The sequence below is a fragment of the Pantherophis guttatus genome, chromosome 11, assembly GCF_059756535.1.
Source record: "Pantherophis guttatus breed Tessera chromosome 11, ASM5975653v1, whole genome shotgun sequence".
Taxonomy (NCBI): Eukaryota; Metazoa; Chordata; class Lepidosauria; order Squamata; family Colubridae; genus Pantherophis; species Pantherophis guttatus.
Genome location: NC_142073.1, coordinates 12,562,569 through 12,585,491, shown reverse-complemented (window position 1 = coordinate 12,585,491; position 22,923 = coordinate 12,562,569). Strand labels below are relative to the sequence as shown.

The following is a 22,923-nucleotide window of genomic DNA, read 5'->3' as shown; positions in this document are numbered from 1 at the left end:
TTGCCCTTCATGCTATATTTTTCTGCTTCAGACAATCCTTTTTGAAGATGTTTGCCAAGGATAGAGAACCATAGTCCTTCAAAAATGCAGCTTATCTAAAACTCCCAACTTGGTCCTAACCAGCAAGGATAATAGAGAGGGATGCTGTCAGTTTGAAAACCACCCATTCATTCATTCATTCATCCCATTCCATTCATTCCTAGATAGCAACAGCTAACAAAGTTGGAAGGGACCCTGGAGGTCTTCTACTCCAACGCCATGCTCTTGCAAGAGACCTATACTATTTCTGATAGATACTATTTAAATCTTTTCTTAAAAACCTCCAGTATTGGGGCATCCACAATTTCCGAAAATAATTTGTTCCACTGGTTAATTGTTCTCCCTGTTAGAAATGTTCTCCTTAGTTCTAGGTTGCTTCTCTTCTTGGCGAGTTTCCATCCATTGTTTCTTGTCCTGCCTAGAGTGCTTGGGTGAGTAAGTTGGCCCCCTCTTCCTTGTGGCAGCCATGTTTTCTTAAATAAGTTTCAAAATGCCGAGTTTACACATTTCACTGAACCTTAACCCAACAAATCAAACCACTAATGATGGTTCTTCAAAACTTACACAGGAACCTGTTTTCCTTCTTTAATGTAAAGCTCGTGATTTAGTCTAAGGCTTTCCAAACAGTAAATGTCATCTATCATTAACTCCAACAACAGCTCCCCATCGCCCTGTGCGCTCACATAGAAAGGGCGTACTTGGGGTTCCGTCGGCCAAACAATGTCAGCTGACGGCCCCTAGGGGGCGAGCCTTCTCTGTGGGCGCACCTACCCTCTGGAACCAGCTCCCCTTGAAGCTCCGGGTAGCCCCCGACCTTCGCTCCTTTCGCCGTGACCTTAAAACATGCCTGTTTCGCCAAGCCGGCCTGGACTGACTGGGGTTTTAATGAGAATTTTAGTTTTTATTGTTGAATTTTAATTGGACTTCTTGTTGTTTATTGCTGTGAGCCGCCCTGAGTCCTAGTGGAGAAAGGGCGGCCTATAAGTCCGATAATAAATAAAATAAATAAATAAATAAACTATGAGTTCAGACTCATACAGGACCCTGAATTCCCCATTGGCTCAAGTATTGGGGTATTCTCTGTTCTTTTTTTTTTTTTTTTTACAAGAATAGAGAATATCCCAAATTTTCACAACTTTATTGTAAAGTCACCCTCCCCCAAATCATTTGACAATGCAAAATTTAAATTATTATGCTCCTCACACAGTCGGGGAGAGGTTTAGACTGGATTTGGCACATATGTCCACCTACCAAGTGCTTCTCAAGGACCTGCGATAAAAGTTCTTGTTTAATAATACTAAAGGTATCATGGTGAGATGTAAGCTGTCCCAAGTAAAGCTGCCTTTTGATGTTGACTGATGGTGATTGTGTCAATGCTGGCAGCATTCAAGTGCAGCTCCAGATTGTTTTGGTTGCAAAGCACCTATTGTACTATTTTTGCTTTTTTTTTTTGCCATAGTCATTCTATTTCTATTGACAGTTTCCTGGTAAAATACATAGGAAAATCCCATTGGGGGGGGGCAATCCATTTAGGGTTAAGGTAATTTGGACAGCAAAATGGACATTGCCAATGGATTCCTAGCACATCAGTAGGCTTAGGAGGGTACAGACTTTTTAATGCCACCCTATTTATGTTTCCAGGTGAAATACATGGGAAAATCCCATTGGAGTAAAATCCACTTAGGGCAGGGGTGAAATCCAGCAGGTTCTGACAGGTTCTGGAGTACTGATAGCGGAAAATTTGAGTAGTTCAGAGAACTGGCAAATACCACCTCTGGCTGGTCCCAGAGTGGGGTGGGAATGGAGATTTTGCAGTCTCCTTCCCCTGCCACACCCAACAAGCCACGCGCACAGAACCGGTAGTAAAAAAAAATTGAATTTCACCACTGACTTAGGGTTAGGCTTAGGTCTCCATGAATTCGGAGAGCAAAATGGACATTGCCAATGGTTTTTTAGCAAATCAATATGCTTAGGAGGAGTTTTGTATATTGTGATGATTATTATTCACAGTAGTAGCTGGACTCTTGTAATGACTGAGATTAAATCGGAAGCGTCTTGACTAGTGGTTCTCAATCTTACTAATGCCGCGACCCTTTAATACAGTTCCTCATGTTGTGGTGACCCCCCAACCATAAAATTATTCCTAAAACCATTGAAAATATGTGTTTTCTGATGGTCTTAGGTGACCCCTGTGAAAAGGTCGTTCGACCCCCCAAAGGGGTTGCGACCCACAGGTTGAGAACCACTGGTCTTGACCTCTTGGACATCCTTTTCCAAGTGCGGTCAAAAATCCACACTGTAGACCTACTCACTCTTTACTACAGATGTTACAACAGCAAGTAGGGCTTTTTAAAACCAAATGGCTCTCCGGAGGTTTGTAGTCCATCATCTTTTTAACAGATTATAACTGAAAGTATTCACAGGGTGTCATTCAACATCTTTTTAAAAAAGAATTTTGGTGCTCAAGTTTTGTTTTGTTTTTAGAGATGCATTTTGTCATTTGGCATTTCCCCTAAATATAAATAGGGAACTACACCTATTAGTTCCAAAAATGACCAACTCACTGACATTTATAACAGTCCAGAGGAGTAGATCAAGTAAACCTTGATTTAGGATGGAAAAAACCCAGCCTCTAATTTGGAAAGGCTTGCAGCAGAAAACGTGACAAACGTCAACCTGGGTTTTTTTCCATGCGCTATCAACATTCTCGCTCCTTCTTGCCTAAAAAAAATGGATTTTCTGGGTTTAGGGCCTCCTTGAATTCCTACCCAAATGACCTTTAAAAGCGAGAGAGTTTATTCATGGATTAGTTTTATGACCATATCCAAAATCCCTTTAAAGAAGTAGCCTTGCCTAGGTCATTCGCAAGGAGCAGGGCCGGAGAAGCTGGCTTTTGCAAGGCGCTGGAAACATCTCTGGTCACCCGCCGGGAAACAAGCTTGCGTGTTCTTCTTTTCTCTGTCTCGTGCAACGTCGGAATCCGCCAGAAAGCCGGCGGCCACCACCAAGCCTTGCCTTTCCACCCCGCCTTCGCCGAGGGCAACCCGGCTTATGATCGCAGAGGCGGCAGCTCGGTGAGGCCATCCGAGGACAAGCGAGGCCGGGCAGAGGGCGGGTCGTATGAATCCAAACGGGGCTGCTCCTTGCCGGCTTCTCCAACCCCCACCAAAAAAAAACCAGCCGCAAGAGCCAAACGGGTCGACACGCGGCTTTGGAGAACGTGGGTACTTGCGCGCACGTGGAGCTTTCCGTGTTTGCAGGTCCTGGGGTTGTTGGGTTTTTGACTTTGGAAAACGGGGCTCTGATGGCTGGGCGTGGGGTTAGAGGTTGACCCGGTGTGCAAACCGTCTTCATCTAGGCTTGTTAAGGAAACGCGGGCTAAACCGGAGTGGGGGGAATCTCCCAGTCTGGGAGGCTCCCGGGTCAAGCACCTCCCCACGACGCGGGGAGGGTTGATGATTCTATCTCTTCTAGAGGAAGCGAGTTTGGGGTTGGGCTCGCTGTCATTTCCCGTAGAGGAGAGGAGGAGCGCTTTGCCTCGCCTCCCGAGTAACTCACACGGCTCCCGGTTGCTTAGCAGGCAGGCTCACCCGACACGAGGTACGTCTTTTTATTTTTTTAAAGTCTTCCTAAGGTGATACAAGCGTGGATGCTTCGCCCTGAGAACATACGGGTTCGCATTTTATTTCCTGGGGAGGCCCGCATCCCATAAAACCCCCGAAAACGTTCTATAGTGCCCATTCACACGTTCTAAGAAACCCGTGTTCTGGGCGGATTCCGTTGCATTCCTGGTTGAGGGTGCAAAACTCCGAACGGCCGCTAGGGGTGAGGCAAGCAGAACCCAGCTGGAAAAGCCCCACGCGACTTAGCCAGTGGCGCGGGATGGGGCGTGGCTTTGCCACCCCGGCCCGCCATTCAGCTCCCTGAACACCCTCTCACGCCTCCCGCTGCAGCCAATGGCTGTGCGTTCCAGGGGCGGAGTCAAGCTTCTATTGAAGCCTCGCTTTGCCTTGCCATACTGGAAGTCCAGCAGCTGCTGCTGCTTCTTAAACGCCCCAAACCGGAATGTAATTAATTTGCAAGGAGAGAAAAGCAGGTTTTTTTTTACTCTTTTCGCGGAGGTTTCAGCGTGCAGGAAGTCAGCAAGTGAACCTCTTTATCGCCTGGAGAGAGAGAGAAAAAAAATACAGGGTTGGTTGGCTTGTTTTGGTTTTTAAGCGTGGGTTATTTCTTTTATCTATGGTGTTTATCAAGGGAGTGTCGTGTAAACGGGATCAGCCATTGAATTGGTGCAATTCGGATCGGCGCTGGTTCAGAAACGGAACCTGGTTCCAGGAGTTGCCAAGGAACTCTTCGAAGTTTGGAAGCTCTCAAGTTGAAAGGGTAACTTCCCAGCTCGTCCATTCGGTTGCTATTACATTTTATTATTTTTATTGCACTTAAAGGTGCAACAGCAAATTTGGTGCAGCAGAGAATTTTTTTAATTTTTTTTTTAAGGAGGCTCTGCATTCCGTTTTCCTTTTTTAAAATCATTTTTTTAATTTGATGTATTAAAGCAGAATTAAAGCGGGTGCCGATTTGGAGTTAAGGAAGAAGAAGAAGTGGGAAAGAAATGTAGATAAAGTAGTAGAAAAGAGGGGAAAGTTTCTAAAGAATATCCCAACGTTTTCCAAAGTTGCAAAAGTTGAAGGCGGTTGGGTGCATTTGCTAAAGTTTTTTTTCTTCCCCTCTTGCATAGGTTGGGAATGGATTTACAAAATGATTGTTCTTAGGGTGTTAGTTTAATAGAGGTACAGTTTCTCTGCCTATCGGCTAACTTGTCACAGAGTAAGGAGCTGTGCCTGTTTCAGAGCTGTGCATTCATCATATGAGATTTGAAATGATTTTGGAACCTGTGTGAATGCAGCTAACTTTCTCTTCATTAAAACAGGAAGGTCTGTGTGGGAGCCTCCACCAGACCCTGAAATAAGATGCCGCTGCTTTAATAACTTGGATCATTGAAGTAGCAATATCAATAGCACTTATATATAGCTTTACAGCCCTCTCTAAGCAGTTTTACAGAGTCAGCCTGTTGCCCCCAACAATCTGGGTCCTCATTTTACCCACCTTGGAAGGATGGAAGGCTGAGTCAACCTTGAGCCTGGTGAGATTTGAACTGCCGAATTCCCGGCAGTCAGCAGAAGTAGCCTGCAGTACTGCATTCTAACCACTGCGCCACAGAGGCTCATCTTTAATGTGATTCTAATGGCAGCTTGCAACATAATTTTTGAAGGCTTCTGTGAAAAGATCAACCTCCCTGATACGTTCCCAGTTATCAGTGTTGCATTCGCTTGGTGTTTTCTTTTTGCTGGCTGGCCTTTTTGCCCATGCAGACATCGGTCTGTGCACTTTCTGACAACATCGCAAAAGCAAAGTCAACCAACAGCAAACCTCAGCCACAAACACTGGTATCGGGAGCTAAAATAGCATTACCTTCGGCTGACCTGTTATTCAAACAGCCTAAAGTTTAGTTTGATGTGTAACAAAACGTGACTATTAAAAAAACTTGGGTACATTTTAGGTTCTGTTTTGCTCAGCTGGCCTGATCACCCAAGGTGTTTAGCTGCACATTATATTTTGCACTGAGGTTGTGAAGCAATTATGCGGAGGGAGTACCAGGGGTGTAGTTATGGAGAGGGAAATTGCTGTTTTAAACCACGTTTGTGGCGTGATAAAAGAGAAGGCTATAATATTCAGATTCAAAACAAGTTTGTATTTGTGTTTCCGAAGCTGATCTGAGTCAAGGGAAAGGAACTTCAGCATAATATGGAAAATCAATCCTAAAAGGTTACTTCACTTTTGTCATGGCTATTTTTCATTGTGTGGCATGCACTGTTTTACAGAATTTTCGTGCATTGTAGTGGGATCCGTTTTCTGTGCATGGAAAAGAAATATTTGCCTATTGGTAAGAATAGAATAACAGAGTTGGAAGGGACCTTGGAGGTCTTCTAGTCCAACCCCCTTCTTAGGCAGGAAACCCTACACCACTTCAGACAAATGGTTTTCCAATCTCTTCTAAAAACTTCCAGTGTTGGAACATTCGCAACTTCTGGTGGCAAGTCGTTCCACTGATTAATCGTTCTAACTGTCAGGAAATTTCTCTTTAGTTCTAAGTTGCTTCTCTCCTTGATTAGTTTCCACCCCATTGTTTTTTGTCCTGCCCTCAGTTGCTTTGGAGAATAGCTTGACTCCCTCTTCTTTGTGGCAGCTCCTGAGATACTGAAATTATAACAAACGTTATCTAATGATCAGGTATATATTGTGAATGCATTTAAATTTATAGTTAAGGAGGAATAATGGCTTTGTTTTGCAGGCCCTGACAGTTGGCATGTCTTATCTTTTTAAAAATCTCACATCGATTTTTCAACAGGTCTTCGTGAAGGACCATCTGCCTTGCTAATACCTGGAAAAAGCAAAAACATGAATGATTAACAAGGTAAATAACTTTGAAATGTTTCCTAATCAGGGTGGATAAAAATCAATGATTTTTTTAAAAAAAAATAAAAAAAATCAGATTTTTTAAAAAAATTAAATCGGATTTTTTTTATTTAAATCGGATTTTTTTGATTTTTATCAAATTTATTTTAATAAAAAACTTTTGGGGTAAAAATCTATCGTAAGATAGTTTTTTATTTAAGATACATAAATAATTTAGTTATTTATTCAGCATGAAATGGAGCTTAGTTATGTAGCATGAGGCTGTATATTCTGCAACACTGGGACTATCGGTGAGTCAACAGCGGGTCAAAGGAGTAGCAGAGATGACAGTTGCTCTTCAAAAATTATGATTTAAATCGAGTTGATTTAAATCAAGCCTTTTTACTAGTGATTTAAATCATGATTTAAATTGTGATTTAAATCAACTCGATTTAAATCAAATCCACTCTGTTCCTAATTCTTCCTGGGTTTTTCTATTTTCTTCATTTCTGTAAGTAGAAAAAATTGTTATTGGTTATAATTTATGAGAATGGAGTGCAAGAAGAAATTCTGAAAAAGAAAGCAATAAAAAAACGTGTGATTTGAAAAATCTGGTAAAGCAAAGATAATGGGGAAGCTGGATTCGCTTAACAATTACCTAATACACTTCAGTCATTCGCTTAACAACTGCCTTGTTTAGCAATAGAAAATCTGGTCCAATTGTGGTCGTAAACCAAGGATTACCTATATATAAAACTAGACAAGATCTAGTATCTTCCTTCTTATTAAAAACAGAAGTTGTGAAGTTTCCTTTTGACAAATACAACATTTCCACTTGTTCTTCTATTTGTTGAAACAAACAGAAGAAAAAGTAGCAATGTTGTATTTTTCAAAAGGAAACTTCTCAACTTCTGTTTTTAAAGGAAAGAAGACACTAGATCCTGCCCAACCACAATTGGACCAGATTTTCTATTGCTAAATAAGGCAGTTGTTAAGCGAATCACAGAAGTTAAATTAATCATGCTTAAGGACATCTGGCTTCCCCTATTATCTTTGCTTATCGGAAGTCGACTAGACAGGTCATGAATGACAATTACAGGACCCTGCGACCTTGTACATATATGTCAGTTACTAACTACTTGAATTTTCATTACATGACTATAGGGTCAAATGGTTGTAAATTGAGGACTACTGTATAGATTAAATGTATAATTACTAAGAAAACCATGGACTGCAAGTCAAACTTGTCTGCCTAGAACAGTTAAGTTTTTGATTAGCAGACATAAATTTGAATACTTTGGACACGTAATGCAAGTGGATGAGTAGAAAAAAATCCATACATCATAAGATTTATACACATAACAAAAGGGAAAGACAATAGTGGACAGATAGCAAGTATTTATCCATGCAATGACCAGGAATTGTGTCCAGCTCAGTATTAAGTAAAATCTAGATTAAATTTACAGGCACAGACACGGCCAGGAATATGATGCCATGTAATGTGGTATTTTTGCTTTTAAATCAGTAGGGTCTCCCTACTGATTTAACTTGTGGTTAACTGTGGTTTACAGTTTAGCAAGGTCTTCACAGCCAATTATGGCTTATTCTACAAAAATGGATTAGGAGACTGTTGATGCAGCTGTAGTTTTGGGGGTAAATAAAAACTTCAATGGTATGTGAAAATGACCTTGGAAGGGGAATTAAAAAATGCTGCCTAGAGGATGATCAGATAAGGAGGCAGCCTGCAGCTGAACAACGAGCAGAGAAATTTAGAAAAGAACCACCCTTATCTTATTCGGCAGTAAAAAGAAATGGTGGCAGGAGATTTATTCTTTCAGACTTGCAAGATTCTGTTTTTGCAGCCTTATAATAAAGTAGAATTAGCTCACCTTGTCGTATTTCCTGTCTGGTCTGCTTGGGAGGCTGACAGAAACAGCTATGGAGACAGTAACTCCACAATGCCTCATGCAAAAGAGCAAAAACAGGTGGTGCCAAATGATGAAACAATCCAGGACTTCTGTGTGAGTGTTATCTGGGTTCATTCACTGCCTTTCTTCCTCTTCCGCATGTCTCAAGCAGATGTTGTCTCATGACCGGGTGACCCCAGTTGTGAAATGAGCAGGGGCTCTTCATTTGAGGATGGAGAAGGCGAGAAAATGACAGGTGACATTAGAACCAGAAGTGGGATTCAGCTGGTTCTGACCTGTTCTGGCGAACTGGTAGCGGAAATTTTGAGTAGTTCGGAGAACCGGCAAATACCACCTCTGACTGGCCCCATCCCTGATCTATTCGCTGCCTCCTGAGTCCCAGCTGATCGGAGTCCTAGCTGATTGGCTGGGTCATCTTTTGTTGCCCTGCACAGGAGAACGGAGCTGGAAAACAGATAGTGGGGGAGGGTGGAAATGGAGATTTTACAGTATCCTTCCCCTGCCACGCCTGCCATGCCACGCCACACCCACCAAGCCATGCCCATAGAACCGGTAGTAAAAAATTTTGAATCCCACCACTGATTAGAACATAGAATAATAGAGTTGGAAAGGGCCTGGTGAGTCTTTAGTCCAACCCCCTACCCATTGCAGGTTGTCCTATGCCATTTTGGACTTCCTTTGGGCTCGATGGGATGGATACAGAAAGAATAACAGGATAACAAAACAGAATAACAGAGTTGGAAGGGACCTTGGAGGTCTTCTAGTCCAACCCACTGCTCAGGCAAGAAACTCTATACCAGGTGTCAGCAACCTGCGGCTCCAGAGCCGCATGCGGCTCTTTGGGCCCTCTGCTGTGGCTCCATGTCAAGTGATCCCACCACTGGCTGGCCCCGCCCCTCTCCCTCCCCTCCCAGTCACTCCTTGCCTGGCCTGAGAAGGTAAGGGCGATGGCGGGGGATGGAGAAGCAGCCAGAGCAGAGACAGAGAGATACAGAGAGAGTGGGAGAGAGACCGACATAGAGAGATACAGAGGGGGGTGGGGAGAGAGAGAGAGATCAAAAGGGTTTTGTGATTCCCGGTGTTTTTTTAACAACTGGTTCTCTGCCCTAATGACTGGCTGGGTAGGTGTGGCTAGAGGTGTCATGTGACTGGTGGAAGTGAGTGGTGTCAAGTTGGCCACACCCACCCAGGTTTTGTGGCTCCCGGTGTTTTCTTTTCTGTGGGAAATGGGTCCAAGTGGCTCTTTGAGTATTTAAGGTTGCAGAGCCCTGCCTTATACTATTTCAGACAAATGGTTTTCCAAATTTATCTTAAGAACTTCCAGTGTTGGAGCATTGACAACTTCTAGAGGCAAGTTGTTCCACTGATTAATTGTTCTAACTGTCAGGAAATTCCTCCTTAGTTCTAGGTTGCTTCTCTCCTTGATTAGTTTCCACCCATTGCTTCTTGTTCTGCTTTCAGGTGCTTTGGAGAATAGGTTGACTCCCTCTCACCTTGGTGGTTATCTTTGTTGTTAGGTATCTTATATCCTGCCGTTTAGATAGCTATCCTCCCAAAGCAGTTTGCAAGCAGTATAAATAAGGGTCAATAAAACCGCAATGAATATCGTTGATAGGGCCTCCTACAAACAACAGCATCTTTTGAAACTTGGATAGTTGGTGGCTGTTGTGATTATGGGGGAGGGCCGGGAGAAAGAAGAATCTGGTTGAGCCAGTTTATTATTGCCTTCCTGCCTCTCTCTTCTGGGATCCTTCTCAAGGGCAGATAATGGGTGGAGGTGAAGGAAGCTGCCTGCCTTTCTCCTCCTATTTTGCATCAAGTTTGGGCAAAGCTACCTTGAGTTGCAGAATTAAAATTGGGGATTACTTCTACATCTCATGACTCGGGTATTTACCAGCATGGATTTGCACATCATGAGCTGCTAGAATTGGAAGCAGCCTTGAATTTATCTGAAATCTTGATTCCTCCAGCCTAGATTTTTAGCCTGTGGGTTGAATTTACAAATTGGGCTAACCCATGTCTGATGTCAAATTCCCCTGAAATGAGAGGAAGTGGTTAAAGGAATTTAGTTCTGATCTTGAAGGAGGAAAAGGGAAGACAATGAGTCAGCCCTGGGAAAGTAGAAAGTATGAGAAAGAGACTGTACGGCCCTTCAGAAGGGATGGTGAAAGTTCAGAACAAGCTTTCAAGACAGCTGTAAAATATTTCTGAGTTTCTTTGCCATGTCTGTTCCTTGATCTGCCCACCTCGAAGGGCTTGCAGAACTGGACAATATACTCCCCAGTTACATGGACCAGCACAGTGTAAGGATTCTTGTTTTCAGGAAAGGAAGACACACACACTGAGCAAAGAGAGATAGTAAAGGACAGGGATCTCAAACTTGGCAACTTTAAGACTTGTGGATTTCAATTCCCAGGATTCCCCAGCCAGCCATGTTGGCTGGGGAAATCTGGGAGTTGGAAGTCCACAAGTCTTAAAGATGCCAAGTTTGGAGACTTCTGATATAGAACGTTATATAGCTTTTCCTGCTTCAAAGCTTCAAGCTCCTTGGTCTCTCTTTTCCCACGCTCCCTTGAATGGCCGTTGAACATGATTGCATGTTGACATTCTCTGCATTCCAGCTCTTAGCATCTTCCTTAGAACCAGGGGTGAAATCTTACCGGTTCAGACCAGTTCGGGTGAACCACTAGGGATTATTGGCATCAGTTCGCTGAACTGGTAGTAATCACCCCACGCCCGGCCAGTCACCGTTCACCTCTTCCGGCTACTCGATATTCCACAGAATTCAATGTTAAATGCAGCAGAGAGAATGCTAACTTTTCTCCCTCCATTCAAAATGGAGCTGCTGCAGCTTGTCCCTTTAAGGTAGTCCCCAGGAGGGAGGGGGCCATAAAGGGAGCAGCAGTTCCGCTCTTAATGGAGGGAGAAAAGTTAGCATTCTCTCTGCCACAGCTAGAATGGAGCCATTTTCGTGAAAGGCAGGAAAATGGGGAAGGGGATTTTCCTGCCTGTCATCCATTCCTCAATCTCAGCACAGACTGAGGTAAGGATGGTAGGTAGGAATATTCCCCTCCCCATTTTCCTGCCATTCGGGACAAGGAGTGGCTGGGAGAGGAGGGGCCGGTGAGGAGCCCCTCGATGTGAATGATGTTGGGTTGGCCATGCCCACCCGGTCACATGACTTCCCCCCAAAAAGCCACGCCCACAGAACCGGTAGGGGAAATTTTTTAATTTCACCACTGCTTAGAAGCTCCAACTTCTAACAGGACCCTGGCAGAATTACCTCCTGGAAGGACCAGGCTGGGTTGGGGGGCATCATTTCAGACTTTCCCTTTCTTTTCATAGCTTTCCATCATATCAGTGTAATTTTTCCACTTCTTTTCTTTTTTTCACAGTCAACTATTCAGTATGGAGAAAGAATCTACTAATTTAACTCCGTACTCTTCATTCAAGGCAGTAAAGCTATCAATCTGTCTTGTCACTCCCAATCCTGAACCCTATTTTACATGGTGTTGTAGGAGATGACGAGGCTGAGCCTGAGGGTGGGGTCAAACACATCATCAATTTGGAATATCTACACCCCTGTAAGAACTAATTCCAGCTCCCCTCGGAACCTGTTGACTCTTATCTGGCGCCAATTTGCATTGACTGTTAGTAGATCAGATTCCTGTGTCTAGGTATCATGGAATAAACTTGCAGTTGTGCTTTGAACTCTATCCTGGCTCCTGATTTCTTGCACCTGACAGGTGTTTCCTGCATAAGTCCTATAAAGCTCTTAAAGTCATGCTTGTTGAGGAAAACTCACTTGGTTTGGCTCCCGTATTATACTAAACTCTAGTCCAGTGATGGCGAACGTTTCAGACACCAAGTGCCCAAACTGCATGCACGCGCATGTCCAAACTGAAAGGTGTATGTGCAGCAGAGACACGAAGACCAGGCGCCCAGCGGGAGGCAAGGCATCCCAACACTGGCAGCGTAGCAAGAGGTAAGATCTTTTTCTATTGTGAGCTTCTGTTTCGTCATTTGCAGGGAAACAGAAGCTCACAAAAGAAACGCCACGGAGATCTGGCCTGGGGGCAACGGTGCGCGTGCCAGCAGAGAGGGCTCTGCGTGCCAACTCTGGCACGCGTGCCAGAGGTTCACCATCATGGCTCTAATCCATTCTTTATCAATGCTAGTTCACAGAACTAGTTAACTGAAATAGAACCCACCAAAATTCAAGGTAATGTGTGAATCAGCCTCTGATAAGAAAAGGCTCTTCAAAGTTTTGGAAACAATTCTCCAGCTTTGGATGAAGATTTAAATTTGAAACTTTCTGTCTAGGAAGCCAGTGTTCTTCCACTGAGATAGGACATTTCCTAATGATTTAAGTTAATAAATCACTTGGAAGCTTTGATAAAAGGAGAACAACCACAAGTAAACAAAGGGTAGGCTTGTGTATCTCCAGAGATTAATTTCTTTGGAAATGCTCCTGTGCTTTGTTTTCATTTCTCCTTTTGGTTCTCAATAACAGATCAAAAGCCAGGCTCAGCTGTTACTCAAGAGTTGCCTCTAATTAAACTGTTGGAGCATATTGGGGTGGGAGCAGTAGTGGGATTCAGCCAGTTCGCAGCTATTCGGGAGAACCGGTTGTTAACTTTCTAAGCAGTTTGGAGAATCGGTTGTTGGAAGAAATCTTATTTTGTTTTTTTCCCCCACTTTACAGGGCTAATCCTGTAAGGAAGGCAGGAAGGAAACATTCTGGTGGTGTTTCTAGCCTAATCTTTATTGCCCTGCTTTCAGAAACTGCCTCTCCGGTTAACCCTTATTACATTGTAACAGTTAAGGCGAAGCACCCATCAATGTGAGTGACGTTGAGTTGGCCACGTCCACATGGTCACATGACTACCGAGCCATGCCTACCCAGCTGGTCATTAGGGAGAGAACCAGTTGTTAACTTATTTGAATCCCACCATTGGGTGGGAGAAGAATAACTCTTTTCCCTGGAGAACATCTGTAGAAGGTCTACATTGGATTCGTTTAACTCAATGGTATCCACAGTCCAACGTTTCATTGTGTATGTATGCAATAATAGAAGGGGAGGTGCAATGGCTCAGCGGTTAAAGATGCTGAGTTTCTCGGCTGGAGAGCTGACAGCCCGGGTTCGAGACCCAAGCTCTGCGCAATGGGATGAACTCTCGTTCCTTGCTCCAGCTCCTGCCCACCTAGCAGTTCAAAAGCATGCAAATGCAAGTAGATCAATAGGTACCACTTCGGTGGGAAGGTAACACGTTCCATGCGTGTTTGACATATAGCCATACTGGACACATGACCGCAGAAATTGTCTTCAGGCAATGCTAGCTTAAGGGGATGTGGTGGCTCAGTGGCTAAGACGCTGAACTTGTTGATTGAAAGGTTGGCAGTTCAGCGGTTAGAATCCCTAGTGCTGCGTAACAGGTTGAGCTCCTGTTACTTGTCCCAGCTTCTGCCAACCTAGCAGAAAACATGTAAAAAATGCAAGTAGAAAAATAGGGACCACCTTCGGTGGGAAGGTAACAGCGTTCCGTGCGCCTTTGGCGTTTAGTCATGCCGGCCACATGACCACGGAGACGTCTTCGGACAGCGCTGGCTCTTTCGGCTTTGAAACGGAGATGAGCACTGCCCCCTAAAGTCAGGAACGACTAGCACATATGTGTGAGGGGAACCTTTACCTTTAATGCTGGTTTCCTTGACCAAGAAAAGGAAATGAAAGTTGCATCCTAGAGCTGGACACAACTGGACAGGGAAACCTTTATCTTTTACAATAACACTCTTTGTTGGGTTAATGTTTATCAAGGTAAGGATGGTCCCAGACCTTGCAAGTTGGGTTTTTTTTTGCTAACTACTGAACATATTTACTCAGAAACAAGTACTCTGATATCAGTAAGCCTGATTTCCTCTCAAAACAATGTGCATTAAATTGCAATCAAAGAGAACTGGGCAGCCAATCTACGATGCTGCTTTATTTATTGGGTTTCTTCTATGCCAGCCATGAGGCTCTAACCCAATTTTTCACATCCTCATGTGGAATGTTACAAAATAGTTTTTTTTTTAAAGTGAAGAGTTTTGCAAGATGTGAGTGGGAGGTGGTTAACTTTTCATTTATAGCTATTTTACGAGAAGCGAGTCAGAAGTCTTTCACTGGGAAAAAAAAATCTCCGCAAAGCATTGGGTAATACAGTTTCCTTAATTGTAAAAAAATGCCTTCTGATGAACTAAAGTAAATGTCCCTATGGATTTTATTCTGCTAGTTGTTTCTGATTATAGGGGCCAGCGCTCATCTCTATTTCAAGGCCATTGAGCCAGGGCTGTCCAAAGACATTTCCATAGTCATTTGGCCACCATGATGTTACAGAGCACTGTTACCTTCCCACTGAAGTGGTACCTATTTATCTACTCGCATTGGCATGCTTTCAAACTGCTAGGTTGGCAGGAGCTGAAGCGAGGAACGGAGCTCACCCTGTTGCGTGACGCTCGAGTTTCGAACCTGGGTTGCCGACTTTCTAGTTGATAAGCTCAGTCTCTTAACCACTAAGCCACTACATCGCCCCATTCTGATGACATAAACTTACAAAAACTAACCCATAGGAGCAAATCATACGTTCTGTAAAAAAGAGATGAGGACTAAGTAAATGGTTTTTGCTATCTTGGTGTCTACACACATTCCAGCAGTGCCTACAGTTGGCAATTTTGAAATCTACCTATGTTGTGGGCGGCCTGGAGATCAGCAGACCTTTCAGGCAATAGGCATCCACAATGTATGATGGGTTGCTATATCTCCTACTTAAAAGGAAAATTGAAAGCTCTCGAGATCATTGTATGTCATAATGTTCCACCTATTGTATTCCTGAAATAGCAATAGCACTTAGATACTGCTTCTCGATGCTGTACAGCCCTCCCTAAGAGGTTTATAGAGTCATCTTATTGCCCCTAACAATCTGGCTCCTCATTTTACCGACCACGGAATGATGGAAGGTTGAGTCAACCTTGAGCTGGTGAGGATCGAACCCCAGGCAGTCAGCAGAATTAGCTTGCAATACTACACTTAACCTCTGCGCCACCACGGCTCTTTAAGATATTGTTGGTCAGGTAGTCCAAACAAGAAATACAAAACCATGAGTTGCTGCTACCTTTATTGTAAGGATAATAATAATTATTATATAATTATAATTGTTATAATAATAATTTTAATTAGCAATTTTATGATGTTTGTGTATCTATATTTTTCTTGACTGTACACCACCTTGAGTCCTACAGGAGAAAGGCGGTATAGAAATTAAATAAATAAATAAATAAATAAATAAATAAATAAATAAATAAATAAATAAATAAATAAATAAATAGTAAGGATATAGTAACAGAATCTTGCAAGTCTGAAAGCATTTTCATCCTCCTTTACTTTTAGTTTCCAGAAATGTAGGGTAGGTCCCTTCTGAGTTGCTTCCCACACCCCTTTTCTTTCTGTGGACCGAGATAGCTTTTGATTGTCTAGGCCAGGAGTGTCAAACTCGATTCCATTGCGGGCCGCATCAGGGTTGTGTTTGACTTTGGGGAGGGAGCATGGCCAGGGGATGTGTGGCCAGCTTGACATCACTCGTGTTGGGGGCGCCTGTGGCGGCCTGAGCGCTCTGCCAATGAAAAAGGCTCTTCAGCTCTGTTTTCGGCTGCGACGGCCTCCTGCAACACTCTGCCAGTGAAAACGGAGCTCGGGAGGCCGCACACATCCCACCTAAGCTCCCTTTTCATTGGCAGAGGCACCGCGGGCCAGTCCTTCGCTGTTTCCAGGTCAGCCCCGTGGGCCAGATCTAAGCACTCCGCAGGCCAGATCTGGACCTCGGACCTTGAGTTTGACACCCCTGGTCTAGGCTGTGGCTCTTCCTCTTTTCTTCAAGGTCATTCCAAAATGGTCATACCATTACCAGAAATTATGTAAGAAAAACCCAAAGCTTCAGAAGATTTAGCAATCCGCCTCAAAAGATTTCTACCATTAGAATTTTTGAAAAATGATAAAAATACTGAATTTTGTAAGGATGTCTAGGCTTATTTCGAGAGGCTGCCATTATGAAATCTTGGAGATTACAATTTTTATTAATCATAACGTAAAATGCAGAAATACAAAGAAAAATGAAAATAATGGGAAAACGGGACGAGAAGGGGAAGAGGAAAATGTGTAGGGTGAAAGGGAAAAGAAAAAGAAAACATTGACTTTCGACTCTTTTTGGCACAATAGAATAAGTTAATAACATAGAACCTCAACTTTTTATTTTTACATAATAATATATGCTAGCCATTTCTATAACGGCAATCCTATCTGATTGGGAAAACCCAAAATCAAAGTTTCATTTTTTTTCCACCTCAAGCACAAAGTTCAGAAGTGGTTTCCAAGTAGAAGGGATATTGCAGTTATGAAAGTGTCCTACTGCTGACCCCTGTTAAGAATCCAGACATATTGTTTAATTTCTTCCATGTGAATGTTGCCAGATTGTTGATATAAGTTGCCTATGCAGACAAAATTATTACTGAGAACAATGATAAGCGATTATGTCTTCAGGAGCCTCCTGGTAGAAAGCAATTTAGTCTACCCTTTGCTGTAGAAATTGTGCCGTCTTCCTGTTTTCTCCTTTAATTATGTTTTCATTTTACTTGTAGACTTTCCAGAACGTGCTGATTGGAAGTCCAAGGAATCGTATGATAGGCATTATGCCTAGCTGGGTTATTATTTCAAGATCTGCTGTTGCCACTTTGCCCGGAAAAGGACGCCTCTATTCCAGATACGTTCTCTCCCAAAATCAAGCATGGAAAAGTTTATTGGCCAAAGGTCGTTCAGGTTGGTCCCCAGCAAGCTGCAGTTGTCAGGTCAATCACACGTTCCCCCTGGGAAAAGCCTTCCGACATACCTCCACGGAAGAAGAAGACTTCTCTTTCCATTTGACGCCATCACAGATCAATGAGGTCTTAAGGGCGAGCGAGTTGTCCTACACCGTCCCTGAATTTGACGGGAAAAATCCCAGCTCAGTATTGAAATTCGAGTCCAATCACCTGGGAGCCAACGTGCCAATAGAAGACCGCCGAAGTGCAGCAACCTGTTTGCAGACGAGGGGAATGATGTTCGGAATCTTTGACGGCCATGCCGGTTATTCCTGTGCTCAGTCGGTGAGCGAGAGGCTGTTTTCTTACCTCGCCGTTTCTCTTCTGTCTCGGCAAACGCTGGAAGAGATTGAGTTGGCCGTGGAATCTATGAAACCGATAATGCCCATTCTTCAGTGGCACAAACACCCCAATGACGGCTTCTTCCACGAGGTTGCCTCCCTGTACTTGGAACAGCTCAGAGTTTATTGGCAAGACTTACTGACCTCGGACACAGACCTTGGACTGACGACGGAAGAAGCTTTGATCGGTGCTTTTAAAAGGCTGGATTCAGACATATCGTTGGAAGTTCAGGCACCTTCCAAGAACGAACTTCTGAAAAATATCGCTCTACAGGTGGCTTTCTCGGGGGCAACGGCTTGCTTAGCTCATGTTGATCAGGCTCATTTGCATGTTGCAAATGCTGGGGACTGCAGGGTGATCCTGGGAGTTCAGAACCCCAATGGCTCATGGTCTGCTTTACCCCTTACCCGAGATCACAATGCTTTCAATGAGTCAGAAATCTCGCGGTTGAAAGGTGAGCACCCAACTTCTGAATGGAACACTCTCATTATGAACGACAGATTGCTGGGCGTCCTTATGCCTTCCAGAGCTTTTGGAGACGTCATGTTTAAGTGGAGTCAGGATCTGCAGCAGAGTATCCTTAAAAACCACTGCAACCTGGAGGATTTAAACATCTATGAGTATGTCCCCCCGTGTTATCACACCCCTCCTTACTTAACAGCTGAGCCAGAGGTCACTTACCACAAAATCAGGCGGCAGGATAAGTTCTTGGTTCTTGCTTCTGATGGCCTGTGGGACATGTTGAGTAACCAAGAAGTGGTCCAGCTCGTTGCAAACCATACAGTTGAAGATGATGTCCAGAAAACTCAGCTCACTTTTAAGAAACCAACCAGTCTGGGGTATGTGCAAGACCTGCTACTTCGGAGAAAGGCCCGGATTGCCCAGCCCTGTGACCAGAATGTGGCAACCCACCTTATCAGACATGCCATTGGTGCCAATGAATATGGAGAGATAGACCAAGAAAAGCTTATGGCAATGTTGACTCTTCCTGATGACCTAGCACGCATGTACAGGGATGATATCACAGTTACAGTGGTCTATTTTAATTCAGATGTAATTGATAGATACTATCAAGAGGATGAAGAAAGATCTTGAGTTACATGAATTCTGAAGGTCAGGAGCGTTCACTTCAAATTCCCTGAAACATTTTTTGCATGAGAGCCCCATCCATAAAATCCCTGTCCTCCCTTCAGGAGACCAAGTTTATTTCTCTGTAAGTCTTGAATTCCTATAAAAAAACATTCATTTTTGGCTTGTAAAATAATTTTGGGGCAATCATTTGATTTTAGTGGAACACTTGAGTTTTGTAGTTAATGGGGTGCTGGGGAGAAACTGGTAATAGTTGTTTAAGTGGAACCTAAACTTTGTAGCTAGTAGTACAGCTAGTAATACTTTAGTAGTATTTCTAAAGTAGATTGGAATGGCAGATAGTGCTCTTCCTCTATGAGCTCTCCAAAATGGTTATCGGTGAAAAGATTGCATGCAGGGGAAGAGATGCATTATTTTTCTGAGGACACTTGGGGGTTCAGTGGGGTTCAGGATTCCAATCCATGCAAACTGACTTGTACTGAAAGGCAGAGATGCTACTCCAAGGGAGCTTACTCTGATCCTGTCAAAAGAATTATATCCAACAATGCCCCTTTGCCACTGCATAGCCATTCCTGCCAGGTCAAAAATCCCCTGCTACTAGAGCTACTTAAAGATACAGCTATTTTCATAGGTTTGTGGGAGGGTCAATGAAACACTTCCCTGAAGCCAAATTCATCCCTGCAATGCTGAATTTTGTCTTCTGCTCCCAAGTCATTTGCATGAGGTTCCTGATGGCGTCATCGTGATACATTAATATGGAAAGCGTCTTCCAGCTATTTAAGCAGCGTCCACTGTGATCAGTTTTCCTCCTTACCTTTCTGTTTGAAAGGCTTGCAACAACCCCTTTTCTTTCCTCATCTGAATGGCTACTGTTCATAGGCTGCATCAATTACTACTTGAATACTCGCAGAAAGCACTTCAGGGATTTCAAACTCCTGTTGATTGCTTCTGCTACCATAGCAGTCTTACGTAAGTGTCTCTTGCTGTCTTTAAAAAAAAAAAAGCTTCAGAAAGGATTACTATTCGTAGCTGTGCTGCGTTCTTGAAAGGCAATTGGAAGACATTTTACAGTGTAAGGAGATAAGGGTATATTTGCAGCCTTGGCTCAACGCGCCATGTTGCCAATGAATGGCTTTAATTTCCTAAGAATGGACAAATATTGTGCTTTTTATTTACGTTTGATCTTTTAAAACACCTGTTGACTAACATTCTCTTTGAATACCAGTCATGTATGAGTAATACACTGGGTTGATGACTGTTCTCTGAAAAAGAGCAGGGTTTTATTAATAGTACACACTACTCACTGTCTGAATCATGATTTTAGGGAAGTCTGCAACGCTGCATTTCATTTCCACGGAACGGTTTGCTGAGTTACACTTTGCATTCTTCAACTTGCGTTCCAATTCAACATGAAAACCGAACCAAACAGTAGATTTTTCTCTGAAGGAAATTTCAGAGTTTTTTGAATGACACATCTGATAGCAGATCTTTTCAGACTGAGCCCAGGGAGAATGAAGAGTCTTCAAATGACCCAAAGGAAGGAGTGGCTCAAATGAAGCAATCAAGCGAAGCTACAGAATGGTTGATTAAATTGGATGTACGTTAGATTAAGAGAAGCAGTCCATATCCTCGGTTCTAAGAATGGCCGGTGGTTTACAGAAAAAGGGAACAAGTTGATTAAGAAGAATTGAGAAGTCGGAAGGAAAAACACAAACCTTGTAATATATTGTGCTTAAAAATCCAGAAAGGGGGGAGAAAGGACATTTCTTAATGTTGGCATTAGAAAAACATAAAGGGCTAATAGTTCTGCTAGCAGTTTGAACAACAACAAAAAAAAAATTGCATCCTTAGGACCACAAGTCCACAAATTTTAACCATAAAATATTGCTTAAAACAAGAACCCCTCAAGATTGTGCATTTTATAAGTAATGTTGCTAAGTATTATTGGGCTACATCAAATTTACAGAATCGTTTCTTTTAGCACAGGGAAAATCCAACACGGTTGTCCCTAAACAAAGTTTTTCTTTGCTCATCAGTTGTCCATCATCCGCTTACAGATGGGATGACTGGATGTCATTTTTCTAGCAAGTGGAACTTAACCAGTAATAAAGGTAGTAGGAGTTTTCTTTAGCAAGACTTGTTAGCAATTGCTGCTCTAACAGTCATGCTTATTTTTTTTTATTGCTGATGGTAAAAAAAAACTCCAGTTTTTGAACAGCTTGGCAAATAATATTTTGGATTATGTCCATTCTTCTTGTAGCTATTTTGCTAGTTGCTACTTTCATATGTGGTAGGAGTTGATTACTTCTGATCTTAAGCACTAGAATTATATTTCCGGTATTCTTTGCCTCCCAGCAATTTGCCTCCTTACAGCAAACAGCCCATTTCAGTTTCAGCTTCAGCACAGCCTGATTAGCACAAGCAGCTGATTGTCGGTTGGATCGGCCTCCTGACCATCAGCTGTTTCAGGCTGCAGGGATAGCCATTGCCTATTGCTGCCTCCGCGTGCCCCATTTTCGGCCTCTGCTGTTTGCTGCAAGGAAGCAAATTGCTGGGAGGGAGAGAGAGATTTTTTTTCATGTTTTCCTCCCCCAAAAAGGTAGGTGCTTCTTATAGTCTGGAGAGTTTTATACTCCAAAAAATACGGTATTTGATAGCTTCTCCACTAGAGAAATACCAAGACTGAACCTGAAAATGTATGCACACAGAGCCATATGATCTAACCTCTCAAATGTCAACTCCATGTTACCTTACCATTTCTTAAACCATTTCCCTCTCTACCCTTGCAGTTTCTACATTTCTGTTCTGCATAGATTACAGTGCATCCAATTATGTAGAGTATGTTTTCTAGATTAAGGCTATTATTTCTGGGCTATATTTAATATTGCTGGATAAAATATCCTAGAACAGGGGTCTCCAACCCCTGGGCCGTGGCATGCCAGAAACTGGACCACACAAACAAGCAAAGCCCCAATCACGGGATGCAGGCAACACACAAAACCACACCAGGGGTGAAATGCTACCGGTTCAGACCGGTTCGGGCGAACCAGTAGATTAAAAAAAATGCTACCTGTTCAAGCGAACTGGTATTTCCGATGATCAGCTGTGATGGGAGATTTATATTAGCTAGAATCATTGGATTTCCTGCTTTCTAGCTAATCTAAATCACATGGCACAGCACATTCCCACCCCCCTCGCTGTTCTACTTACCTTTGCAGACTCAGAAGGCTTCAAACTGTTACTTTTTTAGTGCTACGCGGGCACGCGTGCTCGGTAGCAGGCTCACAGAATCGTAGCAGACTTCAGAGGATTTCACCCCTGAACCACACCCCTTCCAGACCGTGGAAAACCTCTCCATGGAACCCGTCCCTGGTGCCCAAAAGATGGAGGCCACTGTCCTAGAACATTAAAATTCAGTAATGTAAGTGGGCCTTTATTGTGTTTAGAACAGACCAACATATCCTTGAATATTGAAGTATCAACCATTACAAAGGAAATAGCGGTGATCTTCTAAAACCAATCTCCAGAATAATGCAGGGTCTCAGCAAGATGTCTGTACTGTACAGTTAATTTCAGAGGAATTTGAATTGGAGACATTTTCCAGAATTTTCTCTAGTTTGAAGCTGGCCTGTGCCCGAGTTAAATACAGTTCAACAAGTGATGTAAAAAAAAAATAGGGTCAGTAATGTCAAGAAATTACTAATCTTTATAGAATGTGGTTACAAGATAACAGATGTTTCTGTTTCAAGAGGAAGCGTATTTATTTATGCATAATGTTAATTTAACATAGTACTTCAAGCATTTTTATATATTAACAAGTTAAAATGAGCTAGCATTGAGATGAAGAGAGCATTTATTACATGTATGTACTTTAAAAATGCGTTCATACCTTTATTATTTTTAAAGCTTATTCTGCTTGGGAATAAAAGTATGTTTAAGATGAATGAAAGGGTAAGAAGTCAGTTTTGCTGTTTTTCTTCTGTGTAAAATACACACTGTGGTTTCAGGCCCAATATTGTATTTATTTTTAGATTTATCTCCTGCTTTTACGCAATAGCGTGACAAAATAAAACCAACAACACAATTAAAAAAAATAAACCAAATGAACACATAGAAGCAACTTGGAGCTTGCAATGCTCTTGAACTGCAATATTCACATACCTTTTTTCTAGCATCATGTACT

General features: G+C 42.8%; 1 protein-coding gene across 8 annotated transcripts; it reads left to right on the top strand.

The window, feature by feature from the left end:
* Positions 1 to 3,345: 3,345 nt before the first annotated feature.
* On the top strand, positions 3,346 to 22,753 carry PDP2 (pyruvate dehydrogenase phosphatase catalytic subunit 2). 8 transcript variants are annotated; one of them, XM_034425353.3, is made up of 4 exons: positions 3,380 to 3,639; positions 4,294 to 4,422; positions 6,449 to 6,514; positions 17,091 to 22,753. In XM_034425353.3, the coding sequence occupies exons 3-4, from the start codon at positions 6,503 to 6,505 to the stop codon at positions 18,744 to 18,746; spliced, it is 1,668 nt and encodes a 555-aa protein (XP_034281244.2). In that variant the 5' UTR covers positions 3,380 to 3,639; positions 4,294 to 4,422; positions 6,449 to 6,502; the 3' UTR covers positions 18,747 to 22,753. The 8 variants fall into 8 exon arrangements, 5 of the variants coding, with proteins under 5 accessions (XP_034281244.2, XP_034281246.2, XP_034281245.2 ...); XR_015729645.1 differs by lacking the exons at positions 4,294 to 4,422; positions 17,091 to 22,753 and adding an exon at positions 11,819 to 12,134 and having other exon boundaries at positions 3,346 to 3,639; XM_034425355.3 differs by lacking the exon at positions 4,294 to 4,422.
* The last annotated feature ends 170 nt before the right edge of the window (positions 22,754 to 22,923 follow it).